The sequence below is a fragment of the Punica granatum genome, unplaced genomic scaffold, assembly GCF_007655135.1.
Source record: "Punica granatum isolate Tunisia-2019 unplaced genomic scaffold, ASM765513v2 Contig00403, whole genome shotgun sequence".
NCBI classification, from domain to species: domain Eukaryota; kingdom Viridiplantae; phylum Streptophyta; class Magnoliopsida; order Myrtales; family Lythraceae; genus Punica; species Punica granatum.
In genome coordinates this window covers 1-18,699 of record NW_022204320.1, presented here as the reverse complement: position 1 = coordinate 18,699, position 18,699 = coordinate 1, and the positions used below count along the sequence as shown (strand labels likewise).

The window sequence follows — 18,699 nt, the reverse complement described above, 5'->3', positions numbered from 1 at the left end:
TTGCTCTGGGGCTAGTGAGAGAGAGAGAGAGAGAGAGAGAGAGAGAGAGAGAGAGAGGCCAGAGGGAGGCGGTGGGTGAAGGCCAACTGCTCAACAAACTAGAACTTTCATGGTGGGGTTGAGGAGGATTAGGTCGTGTCTTCTTCACAATCCAGAAGAAGACAGAGACAGAGAAAGGAACCGGTGCTGCTACTGCTTTGATTGATTTCATTATCAAGAGGCAGGGCAGCTCTGCCCTCGTTGTTTTGGGTGCGTACGTAAATGCTATCAATCAACTAATCATCACATTAAACACAGACGGGCACAGAGTGTGTAAGAGAGAAAGAGCATGCTTTTCGGCCATTGATGATGGCAGCTCTCCTCCCAAAAGCAAGAATCCAGGGTTGCATGTACCAGAAAAAAGAAGAGGGACAAAACGATGGCCCAACAAATGGAAAAAGAAAAAAAAAGGGGATTTTGTCTATCTTGTCCATACGACCAACAATTATATTGTCTAAAGGGCATTCAAAAGCCGATCAATTCATACAATAAATCACAGCTTGCTGTAGATATGTATTGTGTATATAAAGGAGGAGGATAAGTATTAAGAACAGAGCATTAAGCACCAAAAGCCCCCAGCTTTTCTGCTTTCCCAAGCTTCTTCCTTTTTGACCATTTGTCGGGAAGCTTTAAAGAAAAATCAGAATTCATGAAATCTGCTGTTCACATGGAGAAGAAAGGATTGGAGAAGAAAGACAGAGCTGCTACAGTGAGGAGGAGGGAAGGGCGGGCGGAGGAGGTGGCGGTGCTCTTGGCGGGGGCGGGAACAGGGGGAGGGGGCTCTTGGACGGAGATGGCGACCTTCATCCCGCCCCAGCAGAAGCCGCGGCTGCAGAGGAAGTAGTAGGTGCGGGGCTGGGTGAGCTGGAAGACATCCCGGCCGCCGCGGGTGACGTTGGTGATGAAGCCGGCTTGGCTGTTGCAGGTCTCGTACACCGTCTTGTTCACCTCCAGCACGTCGTACTGATACTTGTCGAACACAAAATCTACGCACACACATCAAAATAAAATAAAATTTAAAAAATAGCCAAAAAAAAAATTTCCTTATCAAACTTAATTTTAATCACTTGCGAATTCAATATTCCAACAATTACCTTTTATCTTTTTCTTTATTTTAATAATAATATCTAACTAATTTTTTAATTATTTTTATAATTAATTTTAATATTAAATTTCTCTATTACTTTATATTTATATATACATACAAACATATATTCTCACATATTTATATATTTTTCAACATTTATAATTATTTTTATCTTTTTATTTTTAAAATTGAGTTGAGTTTAATTAAAATCTCAATTCAAAAATCAAACACATACTTTCCAAAGAAAATTTTACATTCACGGATTCCACCGCAAGGCGCAATGGACAAACGATCAATCTATTTCATGATCAGATCAAGTCGACATCTAAATAAAAACTAGTTCTTGTCAATAGGACATGATACCTCATCCAAAAAGAAATCATAGATTTTGAACAATTCTTTTTAAAGATTTTAGAGATTAAAGTACTTTTTTTGTTAGATTTTTTGGCCCCAAAAAAAGAGAGAGAGAGATCAGAACCAACTCAGATTTTTCAATATATCATGTGTAAGAAAAACTAGAGATCCCAAATGCTTTATAAGAAAGCTCGAATGAAACTAGTAGTCGTCTTATCTTAATCAAAAAACAAACACTGTGATAATAGAACCCAACTTATGTCTCGAATTGATTCCTCGACTCGTTCCTTTTTCGGTTCCTAATTAATTATCGAAAGATATGGCTGAATACCGAATCAAAACAGTAACATGCACTGTAGTTGAAGGTATACATCGGAAGAAAACCGATTTGGAATTACGTGGCTCGAACATGAATGAGTGGGCATATGATAATGACTTAATAAGTGTGCAGGTCATTATCATCATTTATCAAACACTAACTAAAGCAAAATCATTAAATGTGAAGAAGATAAGATATGAGGCATGGTAATGTGTTGCTGCCTGCAAGAGCAATATCTATGACAGAATTAACACTCAAAACCTAACTTCTTGACTGTTATTAACCGCGCATTATCTCATTGATCATTGATTACAAGAAAGAAATTATTTCAAGTGAGCCCTGAAATGCATAAACCTAACCTATTTTGAGTTTTTCAACCTTATAAAGCAGCAAATATTTTCTAGATACATGCACGTATGTACATTATACTATCATTTTTCATTAGTGTATGCAGGTGAGATCAGCCCAACTTAAATACTTAATGAAAAGGCAAAGTATCATATTGATATTTGTATATATTGTAAATTTCCCTTCCATATGTCAAAAGGTGCAGCCAAACTTTCATGTGACTTACATCCATAAATATCACTCGTTCGAAAGAAAGTCCTTTCACTTTATATGGTTATGACTAAGGTTTTAGGCTCAAACTAGCAAAAAAAAAAAAGGGAATCAATTTAATTGCTCATATCATATCAAACCGACTGAATCAATTATGTGGAATAACAAATGAGAAGTGCTAAATCGTTTGAACACTAGACTATCTTTTTCATTAAAAAAAACTATTAATATATAGATAGGAAAATTCTTGGGACCAATCACGAAATTTTCAGTCGACTGTCCAAGTACAAAATATTTACTCTTATTATACTAGAGTTTTTTGAATTTTATACAAAAATCTTTTGTACGTAATTCTACAAAAAGTTTTTGTACAAAATGAAAAGCTATTGTTTACAAAAATAAATATTTTGTATTTAGGAATTACTGAGTTTTCAGTCGATTAAATCCAAGCATGGTCCATATAGATAATGAACATTGATGGTCCCCCAAAAGCTAATCTTTTAACAATTTTCGGTAGCCATTTCACTGATAATAACCCCTTTCTTTTAAATTAATTAAAACTATCATATTTCGCCGCGCTTAGTACGAATGTAAAATATAATAATGGTAAAAGACGTTCACTCTCTTGTGAATATATAAAGAATACATATTAATGGAGAATATCCGAATATGTAAATCCGCATCGAATACGAGACAACTGTTCAATTTGCCCGATATTAGGAAACATAATATCAAAAAGTTAACAAATAATTAAGAAGATATCAAACAAGTTGATCAATCTAATCGATTCAAAATCCAATCACGATCTCTTTGTTTATACACTCCATGATAAAAATACAGCCAGAGAAACACTCGCCCCCATATCATGTCCAAATTCTTGAGGAGTATTTGATTCGTTCTCCTTTAAATCTCAAATTTCGACAAAATTATTTAACTTCACCCTCAAAGGCTCATCAAATGTTTTGTCCGAAAACCATCGCGTTTCAAACTGGTAAATCATCGATCACAAGTACTTGGTAAATCAGTCAAGAACTCGGAAGTCACTAAGCATGCTGCAGTATAGAATTTAATGAGAGCGAGAGGGATAGTTTTGAGGTGAGCGTACTAAGCCAGTCCCCGACGTGGAATTGCTGGTGGCTCGCCCAGTCGGTGTAATTGGTGTTCGGGACCCAACCAGGCGGTCCACCCACCTTGACGAGGGCCGCTCTGCCCACTGCACTCTCCGCCACCACGACCAACGCCACCAACGTCGCTGCCAACCTCGAAATCATGTCTTTCCCTATGAGCAGTTCTCTTTTATGTTATGTGGATGATGAGAATGGCCTGATGGGGAAGAGAATTTGCTCAATTACTCAATTAGATAGAGAGGAAGGATTGCTGAGGAAGAAGATCTCAGCATGACTCCATTCCCATAAGCCTTCCTCTTTTGGTGTACGCGTTGGACAGTTTCGGGGCAATTCGCGTAGCGGCGCAGGTTAGCAGCAACATCCTAGAATGCGCCTCCTCTTCCTAAATCCTGCCTTGTCTCGTGTTCCGTTTGGTCAAAGTTTTGACTAAATCAGTGTGTACTGTACACCGAGTACAAATGTAACTGATCCTAACGGGGACTGGTTACTATTGTCCTTACTAACATGTAATTTATAATATATACAAATTTAAATATGAATTTATTAGAATTTACGAATTGATTAGAAGATACGAGGTATTACAGGAATTTTGCTCAATAAATAAGAATACTTAAGCCAAGATATCATTTTGATTAGATGTTGGAAAAATAGTCTCGCAACATGCCTATGGACAATATGTCCACATGAGCTTCAAACCCGACTTATATATATATTCAATTAAAACAATTTAGAATCTAACGACATTTTTCTCATTTATACTTTAGTCTGTAATTTATGAAAAAAAAAATTATCATATATGATGAAATTTTAATTTTTGAAGATATTAAATTATATACTTTTTGTTTATTATAATTTTTGTTTACATTGTATGACAATTTTTTATTCCTAGTTTTGTGTGTGTTTTATGATCATTATTCTCAATAACAAAACTTAAAAGGCACTCATCTAATAAATAATTTAGAAGCAAAGCTAACTTTAATTTTACTTATTTTTATTATTATATCATCAGAAAATTATATTCAATTAAGTATTACTAATGAAATTACCAATTTAGTCCTATTAATTGGGCATAAAGTGAACTATATACAAATAAATTTTTATAGACGTTTTCATCTCGTCATTTTAAAAGCATATTTTTATATCGAGATTGATAAATAAGTGATATTATATTATTAGTAATAGGTAAAGAAATTTTATGCTAATTCATCATTTGCGAGAAGTGATATTTTTCACTAGATCTTTTATAATGATTTTTGTTAAAGAATATACATTTACTGATTATAACCAAAATAAATTATGTAACATTATGCCTTATGTTAATTAATAGTCTACATATATATTTTTATTTATGTATGAATTATTTTTAATGAATTCAAATTATTTCATAAATTGACCATAATACATAATCTATCTTACGATGTTGCACCTATTAACAGATAAGAAGTTTATAAATAGATTTATATATATCGAGTTATTTAATATTTAAAAATATGTAAGAAATAATGTTTAATTATATGAAGTAATTGTATAGACATTTATAATATTATCCCTATTTATTATCTTGTAATCAAATATATATATGTATATATATATTGTCTTAATTTGACAGAAGTTCGACATTTTAAGAAGCTTATGATATATATTTATACCGTCCATCATCATTCATTATGGGAAAATTTTGAAAGACAAAAATTTTGACTTATGTTTTACATAATAACTAGGTTGGCATTGGATGAGATTTCTGCTCAAGGTTTACCGCAACTCTGATAGGGGTGAGGCCATAGGGAGAGAGCTCCAAGGGGGGTGGGGGTGTTCAAGATCTGAGAAGTCGAGCTTCCATGCCTTGATATCAATCTTGTATGCGTAGAGGAGAGAAGTGGGACGAAGTAGCTCAAATGAGATTGGTTTGTTAAGGAAAGATGTTTGAGGAGGACCCAGGGAACCAGTCGATTAGAGGCTGAGCTGCCAAAAAGGGGCCCGTAGAATTTAATCTACGCATTTTTTATGCAACTACTTCATCATTCTCTTCGTTTTTGCAGGAGAAACCATAAAATCTGCTGTAAATATTGCAGATCTGCATTTTTCTAATGGAATTGTCGAGCAGTTTCGAGGTAAAATGTCCGTTTGATTGATCATTCAGTTGATGCAGTTCTTGCCATCGGTTAGCATACCTCGCATATCTTGAAAGGGGTAACATATAATATATAGTCGGTTGCTAAAATTCTGTGAAATTGGAAATTCCTTTTGTTGGCTACTCCTTTGCTCCGGTGCGTCATGTTCTTGGATGTCTTACTTCGTTAGATCTTTGCGAGTATATTTTCAAGTGATAATTGCCTGCTCTCCGAGCAAGAAGAGGCCACAGAATAGAGCGTGCAATCTTTTCAATGCTATTTCTGCACGTCTGTCTGGTTTGGTTTGACAAGGGCAGTGACAAGAGACAAAGAAGCGGGAGGAACATTGCCGATTTGAATATCTGAATCTGTCACTGACTCTTCAAAACATCAGATTCAGATCTCTCTCTATTAAATTCAAGTGTTCAATTTTGATTAGTTAGGAGACCTGCAAACTAAGCAGGAGACACGGAGAGAAGCTCTAGTAGTCCTTCAGTGTGACCATATTCAATCGTATCGGTTGGTGCCATATCAGTTCACCCTATCAGTTCTTCGCAGGAATTAATTCCTCCTACCACGAGGTAGACGACGACGACTCTCGAGTTTCATACTGACTGGAGAGGAGCCATTGTCACCAGTATAATATACTCCATAATATACATTAAGAAATTCAAAAGAATTTTTTTAAAAAAAGTAATGATTAGAAAAGAACTAGATTGTGAAATATCAAATACCAAAACATGAAACCTCAAGGACTGCCTAGTGGCATGAAAAAACTCCAGTATCCACTCGATTTCGGTTTCAAACTTCCTTAAGACCAATAGTCCTCCCATTTCTGGAACGTTTACCTGACTTGGACATCGTCGTGGGTTCCCAGATCCCAGGGATAAGTTCAGTACTTACTGGACACCCGCATCATATTAAAAAAAAAAAAAAAAAACACATAACATGAGTAGGTTAGGGTGGGTGAAGCACGCCGATCCTCCTCCTCCTCGTACTTCTTCCATCTTCCTTATTTTTATCATGTACTCCCAATCTTCTAAAGGTTTACATTTTTTACCATAAAGTTTCGAATATGGAAGTATCATCTTGAGACCAATTATATGCTGCATGTTGGCATCACGGAGAATCCACATTATTAACTACTGCCCCCGAAGTTTTTATTTTCCTCTTTCCAAGAAAATCCTATTACCCTTCCAAAGTCACTTTGACTAAATCGAACGAGGGTTGACAAGACTGACTCCAGTCACTGAACGAATAGTAATTAATTTACTATTGGTCCTACAATTGACGTTTCTGATTTGTGTTGCCGACTCTATGCAAAGTGAAACTAGAATTACAACCTTGAGAAATAAGTCATGGACCTGTAAAATGTAGGGGTCAATAGTATTCAGGTGCAATCACAATCTTCAAACTACTAAATGTGCAAAACAGTCCAAGCTCTTGGGCTAAAATGAAGCAACAAATAAACATTAGGGTGCAGAATTTAATTCTCTCTGTCTTCTTCTCCCCTCTTCCGTATCCGCACGGCACGCACTCCAAGAAAAACTTCGCCAGGAAAACCACAGAGGAAGAGAGAACCCTTCGAAGCATTCAGTCGCGAAGTCGTCAATCTCAGCTCAGCCATGGCGGAATCCCCTGTCTCGTTCGACATGATAATACTCGGAGCCTCCGGTTTCACGGGCAAATACGTGGTGAGGGAGGCCCTCAAGTTCCTCAACGCCCCTTCCTCCCCTCTCAAGTCCCTCGCCTTGGCGGGTCGCAGCCCCGCGAAGCTGACCGGTGCCCTTGAGTGGGCAGCCCGCCCCGGCCCTCCTCCGCCGGGGATAGCCATCCTGACGGCCGAGGTCACTGACCCCGAATCCCTCCGCCGGCTCTGCTCCCAGACGAAGCTTATCCTCGACTGCGTCGGCCCATTTCGGCTCTACGGTGAGCCGGTCGTTGCTGCCTGCGTCGAGACGGGGTACGAAGTTCGATTACTTTAATTTCTTTTAGTTGAAAACTGTATATTTGCTGGCGATTTCTTGTCAAGAACACTTCCCCGGTTTCTCTTGAATTGTGAAAGCATTTACAGTACAACGTGTCCCCAGTTCAAGATAGGAAATCACAGTCAGACCAAGCAAAATTGTCCGCATATGCATCGTGTCGTGAAACCTGCCCAATCCCGATTGTCGGAAGTTCCCGCTCTAAACTTATTGCGGTGGGAATTTCGGAGAAGATCCATTTCCTATCACCTATCTTGGATGTGTGCAGATTTCGGCTATTGCGCCATTTACTTATAGTAATGTTTGTGTCAGCGAATTGCATATTTTATTGACGCATTCAGAATTATTAAGTGATTGAATTTGACTGTGTATATTCTTTTTCAACATAAGATATAAATCGCTTTCAGGTATTGGTTATCTGATCGAAGTGATTAAGATTTGGGTGATTGAGGAGACAAAGGTTTGGTTAGCTCGATATCGAGATGGTTAAGTATTTTAAAGGAAACTCTCTCGTTTTCTCGATGCGCACATTCCTTGTGCTCTTACTATGATAATAATCTGATTTTTGATTGTGCAGCTTAAACCTGCAAGAAATGCCCTTCTATAGATACATGTTTGACGAATGATCTTGCTTGTGAAATTAACTTTAAGGTTGTAAAACAGCGACCACTTTAAGAAGGGAGCCATTGGGAGATGCCCGTAATGGTTCGTTAGTCGTGATAATGGACTCATCCTTCTGCCCTTCAATGGGGAAAACAGTCTAATGAAAGTGGCTCATGATTACTTCATCAGTGATTACTTGTACGTGATTAATTGCCAGTCAAAACTTGAGCGGTCATCGTATTTGTTTTTAAAATTCTGATATCTGATTGCAGCTGTGATTACTTGGATATATGTGGGGAGCCTGAATTCATGGAGCAAATGGAGGCAAAGTACCACGAAAAGGCAGTCCAGACCAGTTCTCTGGTTATTTCAGCCTGTGGTTTTGATTCAGTTCCAGCAGAATTAGGCTTGATGTTCAACTCAAGGCAGTGGGGAGAACCAGCCGTTGTGAACAGGGTTGAAGCATACCTGAGCTTGGAGTCTGACAAGAAAATAGTGGGAAATTTTGGGACCTTTGAGTCTGCAGTGCTTGGCGTGGCAAATGTGGATAAATTGCAAGAGTTGAGGAGATCCCGACCTAGAAGAGCTCGGCCTGTGGTATGAACATTCATTTGCCATTTTACTTGGAGTAAATTCTTACTATTACTTATACCCTTCAGTTGCAGATTCCAGGACCACCTCCTCCAAAAGGCCCAACGATAGAGCATCAGCAGAAGATTGGGCTTTGGGCAGTCAAGCTCCCCTCAGCAGATTCTGTCGTCGTTCGCAGAACACTCTCTATCTTGATCGAGAACCCCCAGGGTCTTCCTGGGGCAAAGGAGAGCTCCGAACACAGGAATAGGAGAAAAGACTTCTGGTCCACTGTGAAGCCCGCACATTTTGGGGTGAAGATTGGCGTGAAATCCCTGCTGGGCATACTTCGGATTAGCACAGTCGGGATATTCATCGGTATTTTAGGGAGAACGGCTTTTGGGAGATGGCTTCTGCTGAAATTCCCTTCAGTTTTCAGCCTGGGTTGGTTTAGAAAGGCAGGCCCCTCTGAGGACGAGGTGAGCAGTGCATCCTTCAAGATGTGGTTTATGGTCAAGGATACAGCAATAGAGACCTTGCTTCAGAGAGTAACAGAAAACCTGACACGGAGATAATAACACGAGTAATGGGACCCGAAATCGGGTATTTGACCACGCCGATAATTTTGCTTCAGTGCGGCCTCATTCTTCTCAGCCAGCGTGAGAACTTGCCAGGGGGAGGGATTTTTCCCCCTGGGATTGTTTTTGGCCCCACGGATCTTCAAGAAAGGCTCCAGAAGAACGGGATGTCGTTCGATATCATTTCAAAAAGTTCTCTCACAGCTGAATAGTTGGATATTATTTTCCAGAGATTTCCTTTTGTGTTTCTTCATTGTCTTTTTTCGGTTTCTTCCAAGAGCTGAGAGTAGTTCATCTGAATAACATCGGAAATAAGAATATTAATCAACTGTCTCTGTGCGTGTTTCTTGAGATGCCCGGGTGTTCGTCGCAAGTTGTCTCTGTTCAATCCGGTAAGGATAGCCTGATATACCCTGTCAGATTCAGTTTCATGGAATAAATTACGGACTTATTTCCTGGAGTAAGTTACGGGCTTATTTTTCACATTTACGGACTTTGAGCTTACATAGTTTACATAGAGTTCACGTTCCCTCGTTCTTCCACAAGCCAATGAGTTCCATCAATCCCTTGGTCGAACTTCCGTCGATAGCGATAGCATTCCTAGCTGCTTCTTTCATGGCCCGTGCTCGTGATCTCAACAGTTCATTGCACATCATCTCCTTGATCCTTGCGGCAATTTTCTCCGCTTTCACTGCAGGCTCTGTAATTGGCCATCCCCATCTCTCTTCCCATATCCCGATTCCGCTTCTCAACACGAGACTCGAGTTTATCTTCTGGTCTCCGTGCTGAGGCCAAGCTAGAATGGGCACTCCATTCCAAATCGCCTCCACGATCGAGTTCCACCCACAGTGAGTCACGAATCCACCGATTGCGTGGTGCCTCAGTATCTCATTCTGGGCCACCCAACTCTTCATGACTAACCCTCTCTCGCGCAACCTTGTCATTAATTCTCGCCCTACCACCATGTCCAGCTCTTCTCCATCGTCTCGATCAACTTTCTTATCTTTCACGACCCAGAGGAACCTGAAGCCGCTGCTCAATAGCCCTTCCCCAGCTCCCTCATCTGATTCCTCGAGATGGCTGTTCTGCTTCCGAAACTCACATACACTACGGATTGGGAAAGTTGATCATCGAGCCATGCCAATCCAATCCCAGTCTCGTGATCCAATGGAGGCAATGGCCCAATGGGTATCAACTGAGGCAATGTGCTTATGACTTTCCCATCATTCAGTGCCTTTAGTGTATCGTGCTCAAAATCCTCAAACGTGTTGATCAGTATCCCCTCGGATTCCATCATACTCCTTCCATTCTCGACGAGGTAGTTTCGCAAGAAGTCGTTCTCGTCTTGGAGGAAGGATGAAGGAATCCACCTGATGGGCATCGGTTCTTGACCCGGTATCTGAACCTCATCCGTCTCTTCTGCCATAACTTTCCAGTTGAATATCCTGTGGCTCGATACGAAGAGCGTCAACATCCTAGCAGATGATGTGAACAAGACATAATTTGGGATCGCGAGTGCCCTGGTCACGGGAAGAACAGCAGAGACCAAGCTCATGTCCGTCATGATGGCTGAAAGGGGCGGCGATGCTGAGGAAAGGAGCGGAGAGAGGAGATGAGAAGAGCAGCGGATGAGATCATGTGGCGGTAGAATGGGTCATCAGTGGCCATGGACTGCTCGGGGTCAATCCGAAGGAGGTCCAGCCGCTCTGAGGTGACCTTATCAAATGCTGACAAGAAGCTAGACAGGGCCTCATTCTCAGCCTCCGAGACCATGGGGTGGGCAGTGATGAGCATGACACGGACTTCCTTGGCTAGAAGCGCGGCGGCTAGTCGAAGGAATGGCATCAGGTGTCCCATCCCGGAGCTCGGGAGGAGGGCCACATGAGGGGCGGACATGGAATCCAAGTGAGTGACGGTTCTTGACATTTTCTTTGAAAGTGAGCTTAGCCTTAAGGTAAACTGAATTGCTTATTTAAATATGTCTTGTTGGTATTAACAAAGAGTTGTTTAGAGTCAAACGTGACGGCCAGGAAATTGAACAACGTGAGTATTTCAAGTTGTTTAGGAGTGTTTCCCAAGAAAAGCATGCAAAAAATGGCATATACAGTCCCACTTCTTCAATGCCATGGCACTTCAGTTGCCTCAGAGGAACGATCGGGTTTTGGGTACCGGAACGGTCCTAAATATTCAGGCATATGAACCTTTTTTTTATTTACGTTCCATCATGACTCTAAAAATCCACTTTCGAAACTTGATTGCATTTCGACAGTTACTTATTACCGATACCAAATATGTTGGAGCATGTCCATGTAAGAATTCGATGCACGACCGGGTGTACCTCTGCAATGGATGTTTCAACCCCATTCTTTGAAAATGTCGAGTGTGGCTCGAATTCTCACCTCAAGACTTGAAGGCAACAAGAAAAATCTAGATAGTTGATTGCAGCATTGTAGACAGCCAACTGCAGTTGAATAGGCTGAAGAGAGCATAGGCTGAAGAGAGCAGAAGCCATAGACAATCGATGTGGTAAGCCGCGTAATTGACTATAGAAAGTAACAAAATATTTCTAAGCGAGATCTAGCATATCAAAATTAGATTTGGCTAGATTTGTATTTCGTTGCTCAATTATTTTTTTCATGGATGAGATTTATTTTCCCCTATTATTTTCTTCTTGTATGAGATTACATAAGGGGTGAGAGAAAGAAGAGATGATCTAGAGAGAACATTGTAATTGGAATTTTGAGAAAACACTCTGTACTCCACGGCTTCATAGTCCATAGTAAAAGAAGAACCGACACGGCCTTCTTTGCCCATGGACGTACGGCTGGCACACTGCCGACCCAAACCCGAACCCAAACCACATACACCAGTGCACAACTCCTCTTCCCTTATCTCATTTCAATTGTTTCATTGAGATTATAGTGAGTTAGATCCCTTTTGACCCTTACAAATCGATCTCTAGATCCTAACAGAAAAATTTGACCCCTCCTAATTAACTATGTCGACCATCACTGTTAGGATATTTTGTAGAATATCCCGTTATATTAACGAATATGTTGGAGCATGTTTGAATAAGAATTCGAAGCACGATCCTATTCTTGTTCTCTTCTTTTTCTTAACAGTTTTTTTTTTTTGGTGAGTGCTTCTTAACAGTGCTTCTTGTTATTTGAGAAAATTTCAAGGAAAGAGAATGTCAACTTTTCTAAGAGGATAGCTGAATGTCTCTTTTTTTGCTTGGTAGAGGAGAGTTGAATATCACTTGAGAAAGCCTAAAGGAAGGAGACTGTAACCTTTTTATTAATTTACCCACCTATAAATTATAGATACCGGTTCATGGGGTTCAGAAGACACGAGAGTGATATCTACATAATACTTGCTGCTCTCTTTTTTTTTTCAGTTAAAAAACTGGGAAAATTTACTGTTAAAAAACCATCTATATATAATTAATATATTATATATATTAATATGAAGTAAAGAGAGCCTCCTATTCCGCTTAACTAATGAGGAGTTTTTTTCCCATAACAAAAGAGGTTCAAGATTTAATATGATGAAAGAAAAATTTTAAATAACTAATAAAGTTATATGGGTAGTCCCGCTAAGTATCAGAAGTGCTATCTCTAAGTGAACAGGTAAGGGGTGCATCATTATATTAAACCCCCTTTTGATCATATGAGAAATTTCCACATAAACTTTTTTTTTTTTGTAAACCCTCAACTCACGGTTGGTTGGCTCTTCGCATTCCCTATATTAATATTCCGATTAACGTTTACACTAATTTTAGATTTTTCAAAATATTCTCTAATTATTCTATTCTTCTTAAATATCCAAAGGTTTCCCGATACTGTCATCATCCTTCGAAATCTCCATCCCCAAGAAGCCTCCTCCCTTTCTTGGCATCACTTGCACTATCTCTCTTTCCGCATTCCCAATTAATTATGTAGATTATTATTGTAAATATTTTTTAATTATTCTGATATTGGCCCAAAATTCTCTCTTATTGTTATTTCTTTTTCGGTTACAGTAGGAATCTCATGACCTAGTACAAGAAAATGAAAAGAAAATTTAAATAAAGGGGCACGGGTAGTCCCACGGATAATAATCGAACCTGAAATCTCTAAGTTACTAGGTGAGGAGGTTAGTCACTGCACTACACCACATTTCTCTCTCTTATTGTTATTTACATATCATTTTCCTCCGAACTTTCTTATTTCCACTAATGAATCAGATATTAAACCTCTTAATTTTTACGCGTATCCCTGCCGCAGTCCCTTTTTGATTAAATATAATTGTTAACTGCGTGATATCTGGCCAAAAGTTCGCTAAATTTTATAGGAATATGGATAGAGGCAACCTTTTTAATCCGTACATTGAGGAGAGCGAAGACAAAAAAGCAATTATCGCGTAAAAGTTTCCCTCAATCCGATTTTAAGTTGAACAACGGTTTCAAGATTTTCCTGACTAAAATCCATTTTAAACACATTTCCATTTCTCGCCCAAAATTAAACAAAAAAAAAATTCCATTTACATTTAGTTAGCCATTAGCCAGTTTATTTAGTTGTGCTACTTGACCTTTCACTCATAGTAAAGTTGTTTTCCACAAAATATTTATGTTGAACCAAAAACATGTGCCCTGTTTGGATTCGAAGTTAAAATCATCATGATTTTAACTTTAATTTTAACTTTACACTACACAACAAAACACACATTTGAAAAGTCAAACTATGGGTCCCATATCTTATTCAAAACACACAATCTCATTATACACAATTATCTACTACATCCATTTATTTTATTTAAAGTCAAATTGGTGGGCCCACAAACCCTTGTCTTCTTGCTCAGTTAAAGTTAAAGTTAAAGTTTCGTTGACTTTAACTCCGAATCCAAACGGCCCGGTATATATGCTGACGGCTAGTCCCTGACGGAACATATCGAATTTAACTTTCACCGATATCCACATATAGTTGAACTGAAGATATAACTGCTAAACAATACGATCATTGTCGAGATTTATAGATGTTTAGCCCCATCTAATTTTCGAAAACTAAAGACTCTTGAGCACTTTGGTGATCGTCTCATGGGAGCTTCCGCCAGCATCAACGGCCTTCCGAGCCTCTTCCCCGATTTTCCTAGCCTTTCCCTCAAGTTCTCATCCCTCATGAACTCTCCGATCTTCTCCCCGATCTCTTCCCCATTTACTAAACCACTCCGGGTCCCCATCCCCCACTCCTTCATCCAAACCCCGAGACCGGACTCCTCCACGACCTGTGCATTTACTCTTTGGTCCCCCCTATGAGGCCATGCAAGCACTGGCACTCCGGCCCACATGGCCTCCGTCACCGAGTTCCACCCGCAGTGCGACACAAACCCCCCGATCGACGAGCTGGCTAGAACCTCGTCCTGGTCCACCCAACTTTTCATCACCATTCCCCTTCTTCCATTCTCATGCCAAACTGAGTCTCCCAACAGTTCCCTGACATTCTCTGATTTGGTCTCCTCGTCGTGGTCATCATATTCATCAACCAATGATATCTATCTTGATCTTGAGGGCCAAAGAAACCTAAATCTCACTCCCTACCAACCCCTTTCCCAGCTCCTGTATCTGAGCTACGCCCATGGGTGCTTTGCTCCCGAAGCACACGTACACCACGGAGTCGACCGGTTGACTTTCCAGCCAAGTTTTATAGTCACCCTTTGAAGTGAGCTCTCGGCTCTTACGATCGGCAGTAGTGGGGGCAAGCCTTCGATGATCCTGTCGTGATTCAGGACGGTTAGAGTTGACTTCTCAAACTCTTCAAAGGTGTTCATCAAGATTGCTTTAGCTCGTTGGAGTGCCGGGGAAGCTGTGGCAAACATTTGCGTGAGGACATGACCAGGGCTAAAGAGTGGCGGTGGGATGCTCTCAAACAGGCAATGGAGGTAAGCCCGGGAAGTTGACGTCGGAACAGGATGGATTCAGTCTTGATGGGTCTGATAAGAGCTTTGGGAGAAGAGCTATTAAAGGTAGAAACTTTACGGAGGTCGTGAATAGAATGTACAGCGGGAGGTGGAGATCGGTTAGGATCGGGGCAACCTGCGAGGCGGCAGAAAGGTCGGATATGACGGCAGAGAGGGTGGGCTTGCGGAGGACAACATGGGGCGGATTAGGTGTGTGGAGCGGCTGATGCGGGCAAACTGGAAGAAATGAGGATCAGTGATAGCCGGGTCGGGGCCATTGTTGTCAGGGACGAGACGGAGTTCGAGGTCGTTGACCTCAGGATAGGTCGAGAGGAAGGAAGAAATGGCGACTGCCTCGGCTGTGGTGATGGTAGGGGCAGGGCGTTATGAGGGTGATGCGACAGCAGCGGTCCAAAAGTACGGTGGCAAGGCGGAGGTACGGCATTAGGTGGCCCATGCCGGCGCTGGGGAAGAGGGCTATGTGAGGGCCACCGGACATGTCTCCCCGTGCACAATTCGACATTGATATATGTCCGAAAGAATGCACCCTTAATATCAATCTGATAGATTTTATCAGAGTTAAAGGAATGTATAAAATGGTTGGTCTTCTTTTTATAGGTGCAATGCATGTGCCCTACAGATCAGGAATATCTATGTACTCACCAAAGTGTATATTATATATATGTGCGTCGGGATTTTATTATTATATTATTATTATTCTTTTTTTTTGAATCAAGGCGTACACAGTTTATTAATTGAGACTGATAACAAAATGCTTTTCGAGTGTATAGTAAATGTGCAGTTACTGGTTATTGATTATATTGTTTACGATAGTTTATGATCCGCATGCTCCCTACTTATAATCTATATCTACCTATCTATATATATTTAAAAGTCGAGTCAAAGTGCGGGATGATACCATGTAGGATGAAAGACCCCTCAAGTTGAGTGACTCTTGCTGCTCCAATCAATGGAAAATTCACAAATTGATTGATTCATATATTTCTAGCCGTGCATATGCGTGAGTTGATTGCCTAGTTATAATAATAAGGTTGAAGCGCAGATTGCTGAAGGTTAGGTGAGTCATGTGGGTAGAAGTTACAACTACTTCCGCAAGTCGCTTTTTATTTGGAGTAATTACCCCACGCTCCGTGCGTCTCCGGGGGTTCACGGAGCCCCGGGAATTAGTCGGGCGAAGTTCGAACACTCCGGATTAGCAAAAAAAAAAAAAAAACTTGAAGAGCGTCAATAATTAGCTACCTTGGCCGATTGCGTCCATTTCTGGTGTATCATATTATTACAATATAAAAATTCCCAGACAAGGAAAAGAAAAAAAGAAAAAGAACAGCACAAAAAATAGTGAGAAAGATGTATTCTGAAAATACAAAAAAAAAACTGGTAGATGTATTCAATTTCACTAGTTCATTTTGACCACTTAGGCCTCCGCCACCATATTAACCCAAGCCGCCCCATCTATCTCATCTATCTAACTAAACAATTAATACTGGTCCATCATCCTAGAGGCGAGTTTTTTTTTCTTCTTTATTTTTTTGTTTTTTTGGGTGTGAATTATGTTTTAGTACTCAGGTAACTGTCTTTTTCCCCATTTTTTGCGTTTCGTTTTTTATATAAAAACTAAGGTAAAGGGACAAAAAATTTTCGGGACAATGATATTGTAATTATAATTTTAGTAATATTTGATATAACAGTACATAATCTAGTATATAGTAATATAATTAAAATTATAAATTCTCAATATGTCTATTTTTCACGTTAGGCAGGTCTGGCCCAAGCAATATATAGGCGAGTAAAGCTTCGTTTGAGGCTCCCGGTCCACCGAATCCCTTATGTCAGTCTATTGAGGGTCTCAATTTTTGGCCCACTAAGGCCTATGTATATGGCTCGTGGTCGGTATGAATTATCTTTGACGAAATAAATATGGCATTCATAGTGCACACTACCTTACATATATAATATCTTTATATAACAAATCAAGCCCCTATTAATTATCTAACAACCCAATTCATCTCACACTTTCCAATAATTGCTTACTAATTTCTTTAATCTCTCAATTACTTCCTAGTAACTCCTCTAACGTGCAACTTAGTGTTTTGGAAAGACTAAATAATTAGTTATTTTCCAAATGAATAATCAATCCAACAATAATCAAATTAATTAATATCAACAGAAAAATAAACTTATTCAATTTGTACGTCCAAATTAATGTACTCATTCTCATTGGTTCAGATTTTCGATTATTCATTCAATTAATTAATCCAACGTCCATATTGTTTTTCAATTACTCTTCAAAGTCCACGGCTATTTTAATATATTGGAAAAGCCAATTTTGTTCCTTTATTTTTCACTCTAATTTTCTGAATTGCTATGGGCATCAAAAAGTTGGACGAAATTGATTGTAAAACTTAAGATCAATGTGGCGGTAGAATGGGTCATCAGTGGCCATGGACTGCTCGGGGTCAATCCGAAGGAGGTCCAGCCGCTCTGAGTTGACCTTATCAAATGCTGACAAGAAGCTAGACAGGGCCTCATTCTCAGCCTCCGAGACCATGGGGTGGGCAGTGATGAGCATGACATGGACTTCCTTGGCTAGAAGCGCAGCGGCTAGTCGAAGGAAGGGCATCAGGTGTCCCGTTCCGGAGCTCGGGAGGAGGGCCACATGAGGGGTGGACATGGAATCCAAGTGAGTGACGGTTCTTGACATTTTCTTTGAAAGTCAGCTTAGCCTTAAGGTAAACTGAATTTGCTTATTTAAATATGTCTTGTTGGTATTAATAAAGAGTTGTTTAGAGTCAAACGTGACGGCCAGGAAATTGAACAACGTAAGTATTTCAAGTTGTTTAGGGGTGTTTCCCAAGAAAAGCATGAAAAAAATTGCCCATACAGTCCCACTTCTTCATGCCATGGCACTCCAGTTTCCTCATAGGGACGATCGGGTTTTGGGTACCGGAACGGCCCTAAATGTTCAAGCATATGGACCTTTTTTTTTATTTACGTTCCATCATGACTCTAAAAACCCACCTTCGAAACTTTATTGCATTTCGTAGGTACTTATTACCGGTACCAAATATGTTTGAGCATGTTTGCATAAGAATTCGATGCATGACGGGGTGTACCTCTGCATCGGATGTTTCAACCCCATTCTTTGAAAATGTCGAGTGTGGCTCGAATTCTCACCTCAAGACTTGAAAGCAACAGGAAAGACTTATGTTGCGGATAGTCGATTGTTTGTTTACCAACTGTAGTTTGAATAGGTTGAAGAGGAGAGAAGTCATAGACAGTCGATTGTGATAAGCCGCGCAATTGACTACAGAAAATAGTAGAAATTTCTGAACGAGATCGAACATATCAGAATCAGATTTGGCTAGTTTTGTATTTCCTTGCTCAATGGATTTCTTTTTTGTATGAGATTATTT

The 18,699-nt window shown here is 39.9% G+C and overlaps 4 protein-coding genes across 5 annotated transcripts; 1 reads left to right on the top strand and 3 right to left on the bottom strand.

Annotated features, from left to right (window-relative positions):
- Positions 1–463: 463 nt before the first annotated feature.
- LOC116190238 (lamin-like protein) lies at positions 464–3,800 on the bottom strand. The gene is made up of 2 exons (XM_031519898.1): positions 3,463–3,800; positions 464–1,025 (listed from the first exon to the last, which is right to left on the bottom strand). The coding sequence occupies exons 1-2, from the start codon at positions 3,626–3,628 to the stop codon at positions 703–705; spliced, it is 489 nt and encodes a 162-aa protein (XP_031375758.1). The 5' UTR covers positions 3,629–3,800; the 3' UTR covers positions 464–702.
- A 3,320-nt stretch (positions 3,801–7,120) lies between these two features.
- On the top strand, positions 7,121–9,684 carry LOC116190239 (probable mitochondrial saccharopine dehydrogenase-like oxidoreductase At5g39410). 2 transcript variants are annotated; one of them, XM_031519900.1, is made up of 3 exons: positions 7,121–7,558; positions 8,456–8,780; positions 8,849–9,684. In XM_031519900.1, the coding sequence occupies exons 1-3, from the start codon at positions 7,221–7,223 to the stop codon at positions 9,326–9,328; spliced, it is 1,143 nt and encodes a 380-aa protein (XP_031375760.1). In that variant the 5' UTR covers positions 7,121–7,220; the 3' UTR covers positions 9,329–9,684. The 2 variants fall into 2 exon arrangements, with proteins under 2 accessions (XP_031375760.1, XP_031375759.1); XM_031519899.1 differs by having other exon boundaries at positions 8,843–9,684.
- Positions 9,685–9,852: 168 nt separating this feature from the next.
- Positions 9,853–10,895, bottom strand: LOC116190234 (UDP-glycosyltransferase 13-like). Its single transcript, XM_031519892.1, has 2 exons — positions 10,528–10,895; positions 9,853–10,438 (listed from the first exon to the last, which is right to left on the bottom strand). Exons 1-2 carry the CDS (start codon positions 10,893–10,895, stop codon positions 9,853–9,855), a joined length of 954 nt encoding a protein of 317 aa, XP_031375752.1.
- Positions 10,896–14,338: 3,443 nt separating this feature from the next.
- Positions 14,339–15,184, bottom strand: LOC116190233 (UDP-glycosyltransferase 13-like). The gene is made up of 2 exons (XM_031519891.1): positions 15,047–15,184; positions 14,339–14,860 (listed from the first exon to the last, which is right to left on the bottom strand). The coding sequence occupies exons 1-2, from the start codon at positions 15,182–15,184 to the stop codon at positions 14,339–14,341; spliced, it is 660 nt and encodes a 219-aa protein (XP_031375751.1).
- Between the last annotated feature and the right edge of the window lie 3,515 nt (positions 15,185–18,699).